Source organism: Phocoena sinus, chromosome 7 (assembly GCF_008692025.1).
Source record: "Phocoena sinus isolate mPhoSin1 chromosome 7, mPhoSin1.pri, whole genome shotgun sequence".
Taxonomy (NCBI): Eukaryota; Metazoa; Chordata; class Mammalia; order Artiodactyla; family Phocoenidae; genus Phocoena; species Phocoena sinus.
In genome coordinates, this window is record NC_045769.1 from 31,139,561 (window position 1) to 31,159,507 (window position 19,947).

General features: G+C 37.4%; 1 protein-coding gene across 2 annotated transcripts in view; it reads right to left on the minus strand.

Annotated features, from left to right (window-relative positions):
• Positions 1-19,947, minus strand: part of PARD3B (par-3 family cell polarity regulator beta) — a 1,051,931-nt gene that overhangs the window by 521,265 nt on the left and 510,719 nt on the right. For both annotated transcript variants that reach the window (XM_032637435.1, XM_032637436.1), the window contains one exon: positions 7,096-7,181. In XM_032637435.1, the coding sequence (XP_032493326.1) occupies positions 7,096-7,181 (86 nt within the window). The remainder of the gene's footprint in view (positions 1-7,095; positions 7,182-19,947) is intronic.

Genomic DNA, 19,947 nt, shown 5'->3' on the forward strand with positions numbered 1-19,947 from the left:
TATAGTCATTTTCCCAATGCTGACTCTTCCAATCCAAGAACATGGTATATCTCTCCATCTGTTTGTATCATCTTTAATTTCTTTCATCCGTGTCTTACAGTCTTCTGCATACAGGTCTTTTGTCTCCTTAGGTAGGTCATTCCTAGGTATTTTATTCTTTTTGTTGCAATGGTAAATGGGAGTGTTTCCTTAATTTCTCTTTCAGATTTTTCATCGTTAGCGTATAGGAATGAAAGAGTTTTCTGTGCATTAATTTTGTATCCTGCTACTTTACCAAATCCACTGACTAGCTCTAGTAGTTTTCTGGTAGCATTTTTAGGATTCTCTACGTATAGTACCATGTCATCTGCAAACAGTGACAGCTTTATTTCTTCTTTTCCAATTTGGATTCCTTTTATTTCTTTTTCTTCTATGATAGCTGTGGCTAAAACTTCCAAAACTATGTTCAATGATAGTGGTGAGAGTGGGCAACCTTGTCTTGTTCCTGATCTTAGAAGAAATGGTTTCAGTTTTTCACCATTGAGAACGACGTTGGCTGTGGGTTTGTCATATACGGCCTTTATTAAGTTGAGCTAGGTCCCCTCTATGCCCACTATCTGGAGTTTTTATCATAAATGTGTGTTGAACTTTGTGGAAATCTTTTTCTGCATCTATTGAGATGATCATATGGTTTTTCTCCTTCAATTTCCTAATATGGTATATCACATTGATTGATTTGCATATATTGAAGAATCCTTGCATTCCTGGGATAAACCCCGCTTGATCATGGTGTATGATCCTTTTAAAGGGCTTTTGGATTCTGTTTGCTAGTATTCTGTTGAGGATTTTTGCATCTATGTTCATCAGTGATACTGGCCTGTAGTTTTCTTCTTTTGTGACATCTTTGTCTGGTTTTGGAATCTGGGAGATTCCAGAAAACTTGCAGAATGAGTTTGGGAGTGTTCTTCCCTCTGCTACATCTTGGAAGAGTTTGAGAAGGATAGGTGTTAGATCTTCTCTAAATGTTTGATAGAGTTTGCCTGTGAAGCCATATGGTCCTGAGCTTTTGTTTGTTGGAAGATTTTTAACCACAGTTTCAATTTCAGTGCTTGTGATTTGTCTGCTCATATTTTCTATTTCTTCCTGGTCCAGTCTTGGAAGGTTGTGCTTTCCTAAGAATTTGTCCATTTCTTCCAGGTTGTCCATTTTATTGGCATAGAGTTGCTTGTAGTAATCTCTCATGATCTTTTGTATTTCTGCAGTGTCAGTTGTTACTTCTCCTTTTTCATTTCTAAATCTGTTGACTTGGGTCTTCTCCCTTTTTTCTTGATGAGTCTGGCTAATGGTTTATCGATTTTATTTTCTCAAAGAACCAGCTTTTAGTTTTATTGATCTTTGCTATTGTTTCCTTCATCATTTATTTCTGATCTGATCTTTATGATTTCTTTTCTTCTGCTAACTTTGGGGTTTTTTTTGTTCTTCTTTCTCTAATTGCTTTAGGTGTAAGGTTAGGTTGTTTATTTGAGATGTTTCTTGTTTCTTGAGATAGGATTGTATTGCTATAAACTTCCCTCTTGAAATGTTTTTGCTGTATCCCATAGATTTTGGGTCGTCGTGTTTTCACTGTCATTTGTTCCTAGGTATTTGTGGATTTCCTCTTTGATTTCTTCAGTGATCTCTTGGTTATTTAGTAGTGAATTGTTTAGCCTCCATGTGTTTGTGTTTTTTACAGTTTTTTCCCTGTAATTGATATCTAGTCTCACAGCACTGTGGTCAGAAAAGATACTTGATACCATTTCAATTTTCTAAAATTTACCAAGGCTTGATTTGTGACCCAAGATATGATCTATCCTGGAGAATACTTTATGAACACCTGAGAAGAAAGTGTATTCTTTTGGCTTTGGATGGAATGTCCTATAAATATCAGTTAAGTCCATCTTGTCTAATGTGTCATTTAAAGCTTGTGTTTCCCTATTAATTTTCATTTGGGATGATCTGTCCATTGGTGAAAGTGGGGTGTTAAAGTGCCCTATTATTATTGTGTTACTGTCGATTTCCCCTTGTATGGCTGTTAGCATTTGCCTTATGTATTGAGGTGCTCCTATGCTGGGTACATAAATATTTACAATGGTTATATATTCTTCTTGGATTGATCCCTTGATCATTATGCAGGGTCCTTCTTTGTCTCTTGTAATAGTCTTTAAAGTCTATCTTGTCTGATATGAGAATTGCTACTCCAGCTTTCTTTTGATTTCCATTTGCATGGAATATCCTTTTCCATCCCCTCACTTTCAGTCTGTATGTGTTCCTTGGTCTGAAGTGGGTCTCTTGTAGACAGCATATATACGGGTCTTGGTTTTTGAATCCATTCAGCCAGTCTATGGTGTTTGTTTTGGTTGGAGCTTTTAATCCATTTACATTTAAGGTAATTGTAGACATGTATATTCCTATTACCATTTTCTTAATTGTTTTGGGTTTGTTATTGTAGGTCTTTTCCTTCTCTTGTGTTTCCTGCCTAAAGAAGTTCCTTTAGCATTTTCTGTAAATCTGGTTTGGCGGTGCAGAATTCTCTTAACTTTTGCTTGTCTGTAAAGGTTTTAATTTCTCTGTCAAATCTGAATGAGATCCTTGCTGGGTAGAGTAGTCCTGATTGTAGGTTTTTCCCTTTCATCATTCTAAATATGTCCTGCCACACCCTTCTGGCTTGCAGAGTTTCTGCTGAAAGATCAGCTGCTAACTTTATGGGGATTCCCTTGTGTGTTATTTGTTGTTTTTCCCATGCTGCTTTTAATATTTTTTCTTTGTATTTAATTTTTGATAGTTTGATTAATACGTGTCTTGGCGTGTTGCTCCTTGGATTTATCCTGTATGGAACTCTCTGAGCTTCCTGGACTTGACTATTTCCTTCCCCGTGTTAGGGTAGTTTTCAACTATAATGTCTTCAAATATTTTCTTAGACCCTTTCTTCTTCTGGGACCCCTATAATTCGAATGTTGGTGTGTTCAATGTTGTCCCAGAGGTGTCTGAGACTGTCCTCAATTCTTTTCATTCTTTTTTCTTTATTTCACTCTGCAGTAGTTATTTTCACTATTTTATCTTGCAGGTCACTTATCCTTCTTCTGCCTCAGTTTTTCTGCTATTGATTCCTTCTAGAGAATTTTTAATTTCATTTATTGTGTTGTTCATCATTGTTTGTTTGCTCTTTAGTTCTTCTAGCTCCTTGTTAAACATTTCTTGTATTTTCTCCATTCTATTTCCAAGATTTTGGATCATCTCTACTATCATTACTGTGAATTCTTTTTCAGGTAGACTGCCTATTTCCTCTTCAATTGTTTGGTCTGGGGTGTTTTTACCTTGCTCCTTCATCTGCTGCATATTACTCTGTCTTCCATTTTGTTTCACTTACTGTGTTTGGGGTCTCCTTTTCACAGGCTGCAGGTTTATAGTTCCTGTTATTTTTGGTGTCTGCACCCACTGGGTGAGGTTGGTTCAGTGGGTTGTGTAGGCTTCCTGTTGGAGGGGACTGGTACCTGTGTTCTGGTGGGTGGGGCTGGATTTTTTGTGTTTTGGTGGGCAGAGCTGCGTCCGGTGGTGTGTTTTGAGGTGTCTGTGACCTTATTAGGATTTTAGGCAGCCTCTCTCTGCTAGTGGGTGGGGTTGTGTTCCTGTCTTGCTAGTTGTTTGGCATGGGGCGTCGAGCACTGGAGCTTGCTGGCTGTTGGGTGGAGCTGGGTATTGGCATTGAGATGGAGATCTCTGGGAGAGCTCTCGCCGATTGGTATTACATGGGGTCAGGAGGTCTCCGGTGGTCCAGTGTCCTGAACTCAGCTCTCCCACCTCAGAGGCTCAGGCCTAACATCAGGCCAGAGCACCAAGACCCTGTCAGCCGCACAGCAGTCCTCACAAGGAGCAGTGGGTCACCCTTGTGGATGAACGGGAGTGCACACCAAACGGTAATCTTATTTTTAAACAGGAAACATCCAATAGAACCCTCTTGCTTCACTGTCTTCTTAAGATCAAAGTACATTGAGCAGTACTTCGTAAGAGATACATGTAAGACTATTGTAAGACAGTCTTACAATATACTGTAAGACTATTATAAGATATATTGAAAGACTATTTGGAGAACTGTCTCTAAATATTATTTTTCTTTAAATATAAATGCTTGTGTTAATAATGGGTGAGCAGTTAATACTTATGCCTATGATTTATGATGCACTGTGTTTTATCCAGCATTTATCCAATGCTGCTATTATGTTCCAAGATCTGTGCTTGGTGTCGGGAATGCTTGGAGGATCCACAGTCTTGTTTGGGAGAATGACAAATAGTTACAATATAGTATGTGTGATAATGATAATTGCAATAGCAATTAATGTTTATCCAGCCTTTCGTTTACTATTGTGCTAGTGTAACTGCCTATTTTCCACAGGAAAAAAAGAATATTTTAAAGAGGTTTAATAAATAGTCCACAGTTACAAAGGTAGTGTTCAAACTCAGGACTTCAATAAATCCAAAAGTTTGGAACTAAAGAATGGTTTGATAAATGCTGTGGTTTAAAAAACTTTATCCTGGGACTTCCCTGGTGGCACAGTGGTTAAGAATCCGCCTGCCGGCGCAGGAGACACGGGTTCAAGTCCTGGTCCAGGAAGATACCACATGCCGCGGAGCAACTAAATCCGTGCGCCACAACTACTGAGCCTGTGCTCTAGAGCCCGCGAGCCACAACTACTGAGCCCGCATGCCACAACTACTGAAGCCTGCGTGCCTAGAGCCCATGCTCTGCAACAAGACAAGCCAGCAAAATGAGAAGCCCACGCACCGCAACCGAGAGCAGCCCCTGCTCGCCACAACTAGAGAAAGCCTGCGCGCAGCAACAAAGACCCAACGTAGCCAAAAAATTTGTAAAATAAATAAATTTATTTTAAAAAAGAAAAAAAAATTGATCCAGTAGTGATATGTGGGATCAATGAGAATAAGGATAGATTGACACTTAAGAGCAGAGTTAGTAGGTTATTACAATAGTCTGACAGAGAGTAACAAAGGCTTGAACAATAGCTAGGGGAATTAAAACATCACAACAGGTTGAAGCCATTTTGAGATGGACTCTGCAGTAATTTACTTAGCTTCTATGTCGTCTGCATGGAAGTGAGTCCAAAGTCCTATGCTTGGGCGAAGCTCTGTGGGGTATCAGACTATCATTGCCTTAGGAGAAAACTGATGATGTAACTCAGCTGTAAGTGGCTTCCTAATTTCCTTCCATTCTTTCTTCCTCATCCCATACCAGCTAGAACCAACGACCTGTCCTAGAATTTTAATCTCTAAGCTTCCTGCCACTCTGCCCACCTCCACCCCCAGCCCCAGCTTTGCATTCCGTACTGTTAAAATCCTCATCTTCCCCCCATCTGAGTGTCTGCAAGCAATGGAGTTTGCATTCACTCTACTTCCTGATCTTGGCCTCAAACTAATTTCAGATGATTTTTCCTACACTGGTGCTCACCATATCAGGTTTCTCAGCCCTGATTATGCATCATGAAATAAAACACCAAGGAATCAGTGAAGGTGCACACAACAGGTAACACTGGAGTCAAAGGATTTGGAGACAAGAGTGGTGAATGTAGATTGGGTCTCTAGAAGTTAATCGCTCTGAATTGCAACTCCTTAGCCTGCTAAAGGTGATAATAAAACTCATGCAAAAAGTCTCTTGTGATAATCAAATTATACAGATACACATATGTATTTGCATTAAAGAATATTATTTCTTAAAAGTCCTATAGTCCATTTCTCTGAATTCCTTGTATCTGGAGAAAGCTGAGCTAATTTGTTCATGCAGCCGTAAACCAAACAATTGTTAACTCTATAGCAACGTAATACTTAGCCAAGATGTTAGCAAACTTTTCAAAAAGCTAACATTAAAAAAAGTGAAATTAAAGGCAAACAGAGTAAGAGTATTACATTCATTATGCCTACCTCCAAAAACAATCTTATCAAGCTTCTAAAAAGACAGTGCCCTGGAGATTTTCTGTACCAAAGTTTAAATATTGTGCAGCTCATTAATCAAACAAACACAATCTAAATAAAGAGTAACTATGTCATATGGCCATAAATTATAAGCTTGAGGAAAATCCACACAGTAAAGCAGCATGATAAAAGGTGACCACACATTTTGTTTTTAAGCTAATTCCATGTAACATGCTTGGCACCTATTAATAACTGGACTGAATGAAAGGAGTATGTTGACTGCCTGAATGAATGACCATCAGTCTCAAAAGCATCACCTTTCAGGGCTAAAGCCAACAGCCTATTAAACATGAAATTACTTATGCAAATTTTGATGCAACTTTAGAAATGATGATGATGATAATAATAATGATGATGTTGATGGTAGTGGCAGCAACAGGACTTACTCTGACTCAGGCACTGTTCAAATTACTTTACACATGATAACTAATTTTGTCTTCATACTAACCCTCTGAAGAAGGTTTTAATATTATTTCCATTTTACAGACCAGAAACTAAGGCAAAGATGGATGAGCAACTTGCCTAAGCTCCTAGAAGTAATAAGCAGCAGAGCTGGGATTTGAACCCAGGCAGTAGCTAGGGATGAACTGGAAATTAGCGCAGAGCAAAGCAAGTGCCCGTAAACATGACAGCAACTAACTTTGTATAAGAAGTTACTCACATTAAAAACATGAAAAATCCAGGTTGATAGGCTGGATTCATTTTATACACAGAGTGAAATATTGCAAGACTGTTAAAACACAAGGCACAGTAATATTCAAGGAGCGGACATCTAAGGAAAACACTGCACCACGATGAACGCTGAAATGTTCACTTTAAACTGTTGTTCAAAGAGAAGAAAAAAGCAATTAAGAAATCCAGGTTGCAGAAGAGTTGGAAGCATTGAGGCTCATTTGTATACATGTTTGTCAGGAAGTTCTCATATCATATAAAGAAAATGAGAGAAAAAAGTAATTTAGCAATTAATTTTAGAATTAGGTTTCACTCAAGTATTCTACTTATCTTGATGTTTCCTATAAAATAAAAACTATAAACTTAAAAAAAAAAACAAACATTAAATTGAAATAAAATATTCTTATTCACATAAGTAGAATATACCTCAATGCATCCATTGTTTTCGGCGATGTCAAGAGTTCTGTCTGCACACCATTCATAACTTCATCTTCTAAGTCCTGTGTGGAATTCTGTAGTGAAACAAACCCATAAGCATGTGGATGTTATGCACATAAAATTGAAGGTTTGAATAAAAAGTCTCAACAGGAGAGAGTAAATGGTTTTACTCTGGATATATACAGTGTGCTCCAATTTCTTTGAAGACTGGAAACAGGTGTTAATCTTTTCAGTGCCTTCAATGTTCTTTTCTCTTCTGTTTGGTTTCTGAAATACTCAAACGGGCCATTTACACAAGGCAGTATGTTAAGAGCTTTGGAATACATCATTTAGCTTCCTGCTACTCAACCATAAGCTTTTGGGACTGAGTGTTTTAAATCAGCAAGGAAAAGGGGTACCAATGGGAAGGTTCCATTGACAGGTAGTGATGTATTAGCTTTAATGTACTGTACTTGCTTGCATCTCCCTGGTGACACTAAAAATGTAAAGAAAGCAAAATTCATGAAAAAAAGGTTACCTGGCAAGGTCACTTCTATCAAAAGTGTGACAGGACTAGTGCAGGAAAAGAAATCTGGAGTTCTTACTTTGCCTTATGACTTTAATTCTGAGGATGATTTTCAGCACAGAGAATCTAAAATTAACCACTTAACTTCTAAAATGGTAAACACTCTTCTACTGCAGAGAGGTAAGAGGGCGAGAGAGGTCCTGCCCTCCAGGATGGTGGCAAAGTTGAACTGGGTGTTACATAGAGGAGAGATGGATTCTAGAAAGCCAGCCCGCTTGAGATTCTCATTTAGTAAGACATTAGTCCTCTGTTAGGCTTTGGAACTGAACGTTTTTTTCTTTTTTTAAACATCTTTATTGGAGTATAATTGCTTTACATTGGTGTGTTAGTTTCTGCTTTATAACAAAATGAATCAGCTATACATATACGTATATCCCCATATCTCCTCCCTCTTGTGTCTCCCTCCCACCCTCTCTAACCCACCCCTCTAGGTGGTCACAAAGCACTGAGCTGATCTCCCTGTGCTATGCGGCTGCTTCCCACTAGCTATCTATTTTACATTTGGTAGTGTATACGTGTCCATGACACTCTCTCGCTTCGTCCCAGCTTACCCTTCCCACTCCCCGTGTGGAATGAACTTTAACAGAGTAATTCTGCAGACACATCACTCTTCAGAAGCAGAGTCACAGATAGCGCTCATTACAAACTCAGGTTTCACTGAAACAAACTACATGGAGCATTCATGAATCTAAACGTACCATTTCAACCAAAAAATACAATAGATGAGTTAAAAGGCTGGACATAAAGGAATTAGGTTAATATTTTGAAGAAAACAAGACAGAGAGGCACAACTTAAGCAGTGTGTCATTGTGAACTGATTTAAAAAAATTATTTCATTTTTAGATTGAAGAGCAACATTTCACCTAGGGGTTGGTAGTTTTGGGAAGCACTTGATCTACACTAGATTTAAAAAATGTATTCGCTTTTTCGTCTTCATGAGGATAAAGAAAGAAAAAAAAAATCCAAAAAGTTAGAGGATGCTTTTTAGTTTAAGGTACTAAATCTTAAAAGATTAATGTCTTTGAAAGCTTTCAAACATTCACCTTATTATGAAGGGCTTGATGTCTGCTTACACCGAAAGGTCACAGGGTTGGGCAGGTTACAAAAATACCTGAAGAGACAATTTAACAAAATATACATACTCGTGACTATTGCACATGACAGAACATTTGATGACTGCATTTAGGTCAAAATCAAAATCACTGACTTTCTCATCCCTCTCTCTCACAAGAGGGAGCTCCATGAAGGGTGAGGCTGTATCTAGTCCTCTCTACATTAAGCACACAACACACAGAATTGATTTAGTGAATGTTAATGAGTAAATAAGCTGAATGGCATTCTATTAGCTTCCTAATATCGTGCAATAAATTCAAAATTAAATGGCTAAAAAACATTATCTCCCAGAGTTTCTGTGAGAGATTTAGAAGTGGCTTGGCTGGGCAGCTGTAGGGTAGAATCTCTCATAAGGTTGCAGTCAAGGTGTCAGCAGGGCTGCAGCTGCAATCATCTAAAGGCTTGACTGGGGCTTTAAGATCCACTACTTTTTCTCTTATAAAAGCTTCATTAATATATGCTTCATATAACATTAAACCCACCCTTTGAAAAAGTACAGTGCAGTCCTTTTTCACTTATTCACAGAGTTCTGCAACCATCACCACTACGTAATTTTAGAACAATTTCAAAACCCCACAAAGAAACCCCATACTCATTAGCCAGCACTCCCCATGTTTTCTGCTTCCCACAGCCCATGGCAATCATTTACTTTCTGTCGCTAAGGATTTTTTTTTTAAATAAAATTTATTTATTTATTTGTTTGTTTATGGCTGGGTTGGTTCTTTGTTGCTGCACGCAGGCTTCCTCTAGTTGCTCTTGGTTGTGGTGCGCGGGCTTCTCACTGAAGTGGCTTCTCTTGTTGCGGTGCACGGGCTCTAGGCTCAGTAGTTGTGGCTCGCGGGCTCTAGAGCGCAGGCTCAGTAACCGTGGCGTGAGGGCTTAGTTGCTCCGCGGCATGTGGGATCTTCCAGGACCAGGGCTCGAACCCAGTCCCTGCATTGGCAGGTGGATTCTTAACCACTGCGCAACCAGGGAAGCCCTGTCGATGAGGATTTACCTATTCTGAACATTTTATATAAACAGAATCATAAGATATGTGGCTTCTATCACTTAACATGATGTGCTTAAGACCCTCCCATGTTGTGGCATGTATCAGTATTTCATTCCATTTTTTTGTCAAATAATATTCCACTGTATGGATGTACCACATTCTGTTTACCCATGCATCACTCTATGGGCATTTGGGTTGTTTTCCACTTTTGCTTATGATTATGAATTATGCTGCCACGAATATTTGAAAGTGTTCAATTGTGAAATAATGCTAAGAATGAGAAATTCTTGCATGGCCAGATGTTCTTCATTTCTCTCAGGTATACACCTAGGAGTGGAATTGTTGGGCCATATCTTAACTCTATGTTTAACATTTTGAGGGACTGCTATAGTATTTCCAAAACATCTGCACAATTTTGCATTCCCATCAGTAATATATGAGGGTTCCAATTTCTCAAAATCTTCACCAACACTTGTTATTTTCCTTTTTTTAAAAACAATTTAGCCATCATAGTGGGTGTGAAGTGGTTTTTGTTTTGCATATACCTAATGACTAATGATTTGCATTTCCCTAATGATTAATGATGCTGAGCAACTTGTCATGAGACTGTTGGACATTTGTATATCTTCTTTGAAGAAATGCCTAATTATTTGTATTTTTATTATTGAGTTGTAAGAGTTTCCTAAACATTCCATATACAAATTCCTTACGTATACGATTTCTAAATCTTCTCCCATTCTATGGGCTGTGTTTTCACTATCTTGATAGGCCCTTTGAAGCACAAAAGTTTCTAATTTTAATGAAGTTCTATTTATTTTTTCTTTAGTTCCTTGTGTTTCAGTGTTGTATCTAAGAAATACTGCCTAACACAAGGTCACAAGGATTTACTCCTATATGTTTTCCTAAGTGTTCTACAGTGTTAGCTCTTACATTTAGGCCTATCACCATTTCTAGTTAATTTTTGTACACTGTGTGAGGTAGGGGGTCCAACTTCATTCTTCACATGTGGAGATTTAGTTGTACCAGCACCATCTGTTGAAAAGACTATTCTTTCTGCACTGAGTTGTATTAACACCCTTACCAAAACTCAACTGACCAAAAATGCAAGGGTTTATTTCTGGACTCTCAATTTTATTCTATTGATCTATATTTGTATCCTTTTGCCAGTACTACACAGTCTTGATTACTGTAGCTTTGTACTAAGTTTTGGAATCAGGAGGTAAGAATTCTCCAATTATTTTTTTAAGTTTGTTCTGAGTATTCTGGGTTCTTTGCATTTTCATATGAATTTTAGAATCTGAGCATCAAGTTTCGCAAAAGTGCTAGCTGGATTTTGATAAGGATCACATTGAATCTGTTGCTTAATTTAGAGAGTATTACCATCTTAACAAAATAAGTCTAGTCTATGAACAGTTAACAGTGGCAGTTATTAAAACAAATATTCTTTTTTGGCTTTGTAATACTATATGGACATACATCCTCGGAATGTCAAAGAAAAAACTGGGATGTTTGTTATAAGGTTTTAACTGTATTTGTGACTCTGCTCCTTACCCCAGCTGTAATTTTCTTGTTGATCCCATGCCAAGGTAAGAAAATAACATATTTTCTGGTTCAAATCAACGCTCCGCAAGGTTCAAAGGAATTTTTTCTAGTTCTGGTTAGGTAGTAAGTAAAGGTTTTATTTATGTCAACAAAGTACCTAATGCTCTGAGTATGTGAAAATGTCAATTAGAATTTGAAAGCAATACTGGCCCAATTGCAATGTGATAATCTGCTCAAGGGTAATTCTGAACTGACTACACTTATATAGCAATCATGTCAATCACTACAGACTTAAAGAAAAAACACACATTCACAGACTTATGTGTCTAAGACAAAAGTTCTACTATTTTAAAAGCTGCATCAAAAACTCTGCTTGCGGGCTTCCCTGGTGGCGCAGTGGTTGAGAGTCCGCCTGCCGATGCAGGGGACGCGGGTTCGTGCCCCGGTCCGGGAAGATCCCACATGCCACGGAGAGGCTGGGTCCGTGAGCCATGGCCGCTGGGCCTGCGCGTCCGGAGCCTGTGCTCCGCAACGGGAGAGGCCACAGCAGTGAGAGGCCTGCGTACCACAAAAAAAAAAAAAAAAACTCTGCTTGCCACAGCTATCAAAAAGGGTAGTTAAAAAAAACAAAATAATACCGCAAAAAAGAAAAAAAAAAAAAGGGTAGTAACTATAGTTTATCATGTCAACTAATGGGCAGTGTTTGTCACTTGCCAAAATCATTTCTATATATTGAAGTAAAAGAATTCTTTGATATTCTCTAGAGATGGGGCAGGCAGACAGATGCTTAGGACATCCTACAAGGACACAAAGTCAATTCCCAACTGACTTCAACAATACTGTAGCAGTGCAGTGCTTCAAGACTTAGACAAAGACAGCTTATTTCTTGACAGGGTCCATAAAAATCACTTTTCCCAAAAATTACCAAATAAATGATATGCCATAATTTAAGAGCACTTAGGCTTTTCCTTCACCAAATAACAGGATGAAAAGAAGAGTCACAAAATCACACAAAGCTAAAAATAAAAATTATATATATTTTTTCTCATAGCTTATTTGAATAACTTTGAGCCAAATCTGTAAAATCATGACTTTTAAATTTGGGAATAAAGGGGTAAAAATCATCTCATTATGAAGAGCTAGGGTATAAACAACAGATGCTGAACAGTCACTATATTTCTTCAGTTTAGATTTGAGAAATATTAATTACGTGATTTCAAATCCTCAAATTTGTCTCCAGAAAATACTATGGTTTGGCAAGCTCTATGCTTAATCTTATTGGTAAAATTATTATAATTTCTATTTTTAATGTTAACTTAAAATAGATCTGATCAGTTGCATAGAATACAAGGGTATAATGCTATGTTGAAATTTACTTTGTCTCTTCCTTTTGCTCACATTACAATACTTTGCTCCCTAATAAAGTTCAGCAGGAGGTCATGTCTTGCCAGCCAGGCAGAGACCTTTAAGAAGCTTGTCCTTTACCTCTTTGATTATCAGAGCAGGGAACGTATCATATGTGGCTCTCACAACAGACAAGTTTAATTACTACAATTTTTAAAACGTGAACATTTTTAGCAACACTTTCAGGATCATGGGAGCATTTCTGACAGCCAGAATGAGTTGGATTTAAACATCACTGTGCTATTTTTAGCTTTAAAATCAACACTTACATAAATACTCCCAAACCAATTAGCAGCAGCTGGAAAGTAAAGGTGTTCACATTTAGTTAGCAGGAGTGCTCACGGACAGGCTGCATGGAAGGGGCCAAGTACCAGGCAGGGCAGCCCTCTCTCTGCAGTGTGATCCCGGTGTTGGCACCAGGCTGTCGTTTCAACGTTCACTGTGGGTATAAGTCACCGATTTCGTACAGGAAAGTGTATTCATGACGTAGCCTCATTAAGTTATACATCTCCAAATAAACTTAACACTCATGGTGAAACTTTTTGGAAGAAAACGTTACCCACATTCTCATCACTATTCCCTAGTCATGCACAGCTATAAAACGATATTAAAAACAGCTTTACTGCTCAGTTTTTCATCTCTCAGATGAGAACTGAAATAGGTGTTATCTGTAGATGGCTCGCTTTGACTTACAGGTGAAGATACATGGCCTTGATTCCCCACCCCAATGCATTTTAGCCACATTTGAAAACACTTGCCTACAAAATTTTAATTACAATTGAGTTACGGTTCCAAAACTCAGGTGTATTTTATAACAAGATTTGCATTCTGAAAAGCCAACTGCAAGTTTCCTTTGAAATTGCATATGAATTTTAGAATGAGAGTAACAGAAAAATTATACAGAGAAGACTTGAATGCTAGGTTATGTGCCTGGTGCTCATACATAAACATCATGTAAATTATAAAATAAAATTCTGGGCATAATTTCAGAATATTTGTTTTGACTTTTTAGAACACGAATATCTGTACTAAAGTAAAAACAAGTTGTATCTGATACGCACACATGAGATGAACATCCATTTTGGTAGTCAAGCACTGTTATTTAAGCTTGATCTAATATATTTTCTTTATACCTTGGGCAATGCCGTGCCATGGGAAATATCTCAGTTGGCTTCATAGATCCTACCCCAAAATGTTTCAGTCCTAGCAATTTGACATGTCCATAACTTATTTTATATAAATGATATGTTTATTCATCATATATATATATAAAACACAAATGTAAATGTTATATATACAAAATGTATATTAGGTTGTATTGGGTTGGCCAAAAAAGTGCCTTTAGTTTTTAACTAAAAAGACATTTTTCATTTTCACCAAGAACTTTATTGAACAACGTATCCACCCTTTTGTTCCACTACCTTCTGCCATTTTTCAGGCAACTTCATAATTCCGTCTTCCCAAAACTTGTTATCTTTTTGAGCAAAGAACTATTCCAAATGCCTTTTACAGTCTTCCAGGGGTTTGAAATTTTTTCCATTAAGAGAATTTTGTAAAGACTGAAATAAATGGAAATCCAAAGGTGCAATGTCTGGTGAATACAGCAGATGAATCAGAACTTCCCAGCCAAGCTGTAACAGTCTTTGTCTGGTCATCAGAGAAACATGTGGTCTTGTGTTATCCTGATGGAAGATTACGCATTTTCTGTTGACTAATTCTGGACACTTTTCATCAGGTGCTGCTTTCAGTTGGGCTAACTGGGAGCAGTACTTGTTGGAATTAATCATTTCGTTTTCCAGAAGGAGTTCATAATAGAGAACTCCCTTCCAATCCCACCATATACACATCAACTTCTTTGGATGAAGACCGGCCTTTGGAGTGGTTGGTGGTGGTTCATTTCACTTGCCCCACGATCTCTTCCATTCCACATTACTACAGTATCCACTTTTCATCGCCCATCACACTTTGTTTTACAAATGGAAGGTTTTCATTACATTTAAGTAGAGAATTGCTTGCAGAAATATGGTCTAGAAGGTTTTTTTTGCTTAACTTATGTGGAAACCAAACATCAAAGCAATGAACATAGCCAAGCTGGTGCAAATGATTTTCAAGGCTTGATTCAGATATTTTGACTATGTCGGCTATCTCCCCTCCCACGTGATATAACATTAATTGCTCTCAATTAATGTCTCGATTTGATCGCTCTCAACTTCAACTGGGCTACCCGACCATGGAGCATCATTCAGCTAGAAATCTCCAGCACAAAACTTTGCAAACCACTTTGACACGTTCGATCAGTCATAGCACCTTCTCCATACACCGCACAAATCTTTTTTTTGCATGTCTACCTTTCTTGAAATAATAAAGCGTAATATGCCAAAAATGTTGCTTTTTTTTCTATCTTCAATATTAAAATGGCTGCACAAAAATGGACCAATTTTGATATGTGTTTTTTTAACTGCATGCTAATATGACAGCTGTCACATACAATCTAACAAAACTGTTTTGAGTGAAATTAAAGACAACTCAGTGCTACTAGAGCCATCTTATGGAAAAAGCCGAATGAACCTTTTGGCTAACCCAGTGTATCCATATATCTAGAAATTGGCACTGCCTTATAATAAATAGTGCACATCCTCAGATATCCTGAGCAATACTAAGCAAGCCCTAGAAAGAATGGTGCTGACAAGCTAGTCTAGTCCACTCATTTTATAGCTAAGGAAACCGAGACACAGAAGGGCGAGGTAACAAGTCTTTTAAATTATTGTGATAGCGACAAAGCCAGAATCCAGGATTCTTGATTCTCAATATAGTGCTCTTCCTGTGTACCATGGTAAATAGTTGCTGACTTAATGAATGCTGATTTCATGCTGAACACTTTATGAATTCTTTTTTCTTTCAATGACAGTAACAAAAACTCTAATGATGTCTTGGATATACTTTACCCATATTTCAAAGATCTCACAACATTTCACATACAACTAGATACATATTCATGACAATCCTAAATAATTTCTAGGCATTCATATTCCAATTTTATACATGGGCATATTCAAGTAAAAAAAAAAAAGCTTAATGCCTTGTTCAAGGTGAAACTAAGGGACAAAGAAAGGACCAAGGATCCATGTGTCCTAAGACTGAGGTTTGTACGCAAGCCTGTTAAACATATTTACCTTGTGATGTCTCTTAGCTACTCATTTTAGACAAATGGTGCGAGCGAGAAATATTACATTGTGAAGCATTAAAAAGGATTTATATGAAAAACTATCAAGTATGTCATTATTCTAGAGATTGAGCTCTAATAATTTTATTTATTTATTTTGACATCTTTATTGGAGTATAATTGCTTTAAATGGTGTGTTAGTTTCTGCTTTATAACAAAGTGAATCAGTTACACATATACATATGTTCCCATATCTCTTCCCTCTTGTGTCTCCCTCCCATCCTCCCTATCCCACCCCTCTAGGTGGTCACAAAGCACCGAGTTGATCTCCTTGTGCTATGCGGCTGCTTCCCACTAGCTATCTATTTTACGTTTGGTAGTGTATATATGTCCATGCCACTCTCTCACTTTGTCCCAGCTTGCCCTTCCCCCTCCCCGTATCCTCAAGTCCTTTCTCTAGTAGGTCTGTGTCTTTATTCCCGTCTTGCCCCTAGGTTCTTCATGACTTTTGTTTTAGATTCCATATATGTGTGTTAGCATACGGTATTTGTTTTTCTCTTTCTGACTTACTTCACTCTGTATGACAGACTCTAGATCCATCCACTTTGCTACAGATAACTCAATTTCGTTTCTTTTTATGGCTGAGTAATATTCCATTGTACATATGTGCCACACCTGCTTTATCCATTCATCTGCTGATGGACACTTAGGTGGCTTCCATATTCTGGCTATTGGAAATAGAGTTGCAATGAACATTTTGGTACATGACTCTTTTTGAACTATGGTTTTCTCAGGGTATATGCCCAGGAGTGAGATTGCTGGGTCATATGGTAGTTCTATTTTTAGCTTTTTAAGGAACCTCCATACTGTTCTCCATAGTGGCTGTATCAATTTACATTCCCACCAACATGGCAAGAGAGTTCCCTTTTCTCCACACCCTCTCCAGCATTTATTGTTTGTAGATTTTTTGATGATGGCCATTCTGACCAGTGTGAGATGATATCTCATTGTAGTTTTTTTTTTTCTCCAAGGTAACAGTAGTGTTTTGTTTTTTTTAATTGCAAACATGTCTATAAACCTAATAGATTTTTTCTTTTTTTTAAACAGCAGGTTCTTATTAGTCATCAATTTTATACACATCAGTGTATACATGTCAACCATTATAGTTTTGACTTGCATTTCTTTAATGATTAATGATGTTGAGCATTCTTTCATGTGTTTGCAGGCAATGTGTATATCTTCTTTCGAGAAATGTCTATTTAGGTCTTGTGCCAATTTTTGGATTGGGTTGTTTGTTTTGTTGATATTGAGCTGCATGAGCTGCTTGTATATTTTGGAGATTAATCCTTTGTCAGTTGCTTCATTTGCAAACATTTTCTCCCATTCTGAGGGCTGGCTTTTCGTCTTGTTTATGGTTTCCTTTGCTGTGCAAAAGCTTTTGAATTTCATTAGGTCCCATTTGTTTATTTTTGTTTTTTATTTCCATTTCTCTAGGAGGTCGGTCAAAAAGGATCTTGCTGTGATTTATGTCATAGAGTGTTCTGCCTATGTTTTCCTCTAAGAGTTTTATAGTGTCTGGCCTTACATTTAGGTCTTTAATCCATTTTGAGTTTACTTTTGTGTATGGTGTTAGACAGTGTTCTAATTCCATTCTTTTACATGTAGCTGTCCAGTTTTCCCAGCACCACGTATTGAAGTGGCTGTCTTTTCTCCACTGTAGACTTTTGCCTCCTATATCAAAGATAAGGTGATCATATGTGTGCAGATTTATCTCTGGGCTTTCTATCCTGTTCCATTGATCTATATTTCTGTTTTTGTGCCGGCACCATATTGTCTTGACTACTGTAGCTTTGTAGTATAGTCTGAAGTCAAGTAGCCTGATTCCTCCAGGTCCACTTTTCTTTCTCAAGATTGCTTTGGCTCTTTGGGGTCTTCTGTGTTTCCATACAAATTGTGAAATTTTTTGTTCTAGTTCCGTGAAAAATGCCAGTGGTAGTTTGAAATGAATCACACTGAATCTGTAGACTGCCCTGGGTAGTAGAGTCATTTTCACAATGTTGATTCTTCCAATCCAAGAACATGGTATATCTCTCCATCTATTTCTATAATCTTTAATTCCTTTCATCAGTGTCTTATAATTTTCTGAATACAGGTCTTTTCTCTCCTTAGGTAGGTTTATTCCTAGATATTTTATTGTGTTTGTTGCAGTGGTAAATGGGAGTGTTTTCTTAATTTCACGTTCAGATTTTTCATCATTAGCGTATAGTAATGCAAGAGATTTCTGTGCATTAATTTTGTATCCTGCTAGCTTACCAAATTCATTGATTAGCTCTAGTAGTTTTCTGGTAGCATCTTTAGAATTCTCTATGTATAGTATCATGTCATCTGCAAACAGTGACAGCTTTACTTCTTCTTTTCCAGTTTGGATTCCTTTTATTTCTTTTTCTTCTCTGATTGCTGTGGCTAAAACTTCTAAAACTATTCTGAGTAATAGTGGTGAGACTGGGCAACCTTGTCTTGTTCCTGTTCTTAGTGGAAATGGTTTCAGTTTTTCACCACTGAGGACAATGTTGGCTATGGGTTTGTCATATATGGCTTTCATTATGTTGAGGAAAGTCCCCCCTATGCCTACTTTCTGGGGGGTTTTTTATCATAAATGGGTGTTGAATTTTGTCAAAAGCTTTCTCTGCATCTATTGAGATGATCATATGGTTTTTCGCCTTCAGTTTGTTAATATGTTGTATCACATTGACTGATTTGCGTATATTGAAGAATCCTTACAATCCTGGGATAAACCCCACTTGATCATGGTGTATGATCCTTTTAATGTGCTGCTGGATTCTATTTGCTAGTATTCTGTTGAGGAATTTTGCATCTGTGTTCATCAGTGATATTGGCCTGTAGTTTTCTTCTTTTGTGACATCTTTGTCTGGTTTCGGTATCAGGGTGATGGTGGCCTCGTAGAATGAGTTTGGGAGTTTTTCCCCCAAACTATATGCTATATTCTGGAAGAGTTTGAGGAGGATAGGTAGGTGTTAGCTCTTCTCTAAATGTTTGATAGAATTAGCCTGTGAAGCCAACTGGTCCTGGGCTTTTGTTTGTTGGAAGATTTCTAATCTCAGTTTCAATTTCATTGCTTGTGATTCGTCTGTTCATATTTTCTATTTCTTTCTGGTTCAGTCTTGGAAGTTTCTGCATTTCTAAGAATTTGCCCATTTCTTCCAGGTTGTCCACTTTATTGGCATAGAGTTGCTTGTAGTAATCTCTCATAATCCTTTGTATTTCTGCAGTGTCAGTTGTTACTTCTTTTTCATTTCTAATTCTATTGATTTGTCGTCTCCCTTTTTTTTTGATAAGTCTGGCTAATGGTTTATTGATTTTGTTTATTTTCTCAAAGAACCAGCTTTTAGTTTTATTGATCTCTGCTATTGTTCCCTTCATCATTTATTTCTGATCTGATCTTTATGATTTCTTTCCCTCTGTTAACTTTGCGTTTTTTTTGTTTTTCTAACTGCTCTAGGTGTAAGGTTAGGTTGTTTAAGTTGTTTCTTATTTCTTAAGGTAGGGTTGTATTGCTATAAACTTCCCTCTTAGAACTGCTTTTGCTGCATCCCATAGGTTTTGGGTCATTGTGTTTTCATTGTCATTTGTTTCTAAGTGTTTTTTGATTTCCCCTTTGAGTTCTTCAGTGATCTCTTGGTTTTCACTGTCATTTGTTTCTAAGTGTTTTTTGATTTCCTCTTTGATTTCTTCCGCGATCTCTTGGTTATTAAGTAGTGAATTGTTTAGCCTCCATGTGTATTTTTTTACAGATTTTTTCCTCTAATTCATATCTAGTCTCAGAGCATTGTGGTCGGAAAAGATATTTGATACGATTTCAATTTTCTTAAAGTTACCAAGGCTTGTTTTGTGACCCAAGATATGATCTATCCTGGAGAATGTTCTATGAGCACTTGAGAAGAATGTGTATTCTGTTGTTTTGGGATGGAATGTGCTATAAGTATCAACTAAGTCCATCTTGTTTAAGGTATCATTTAAAGCTTGTGTTTCCTTATTTATTTT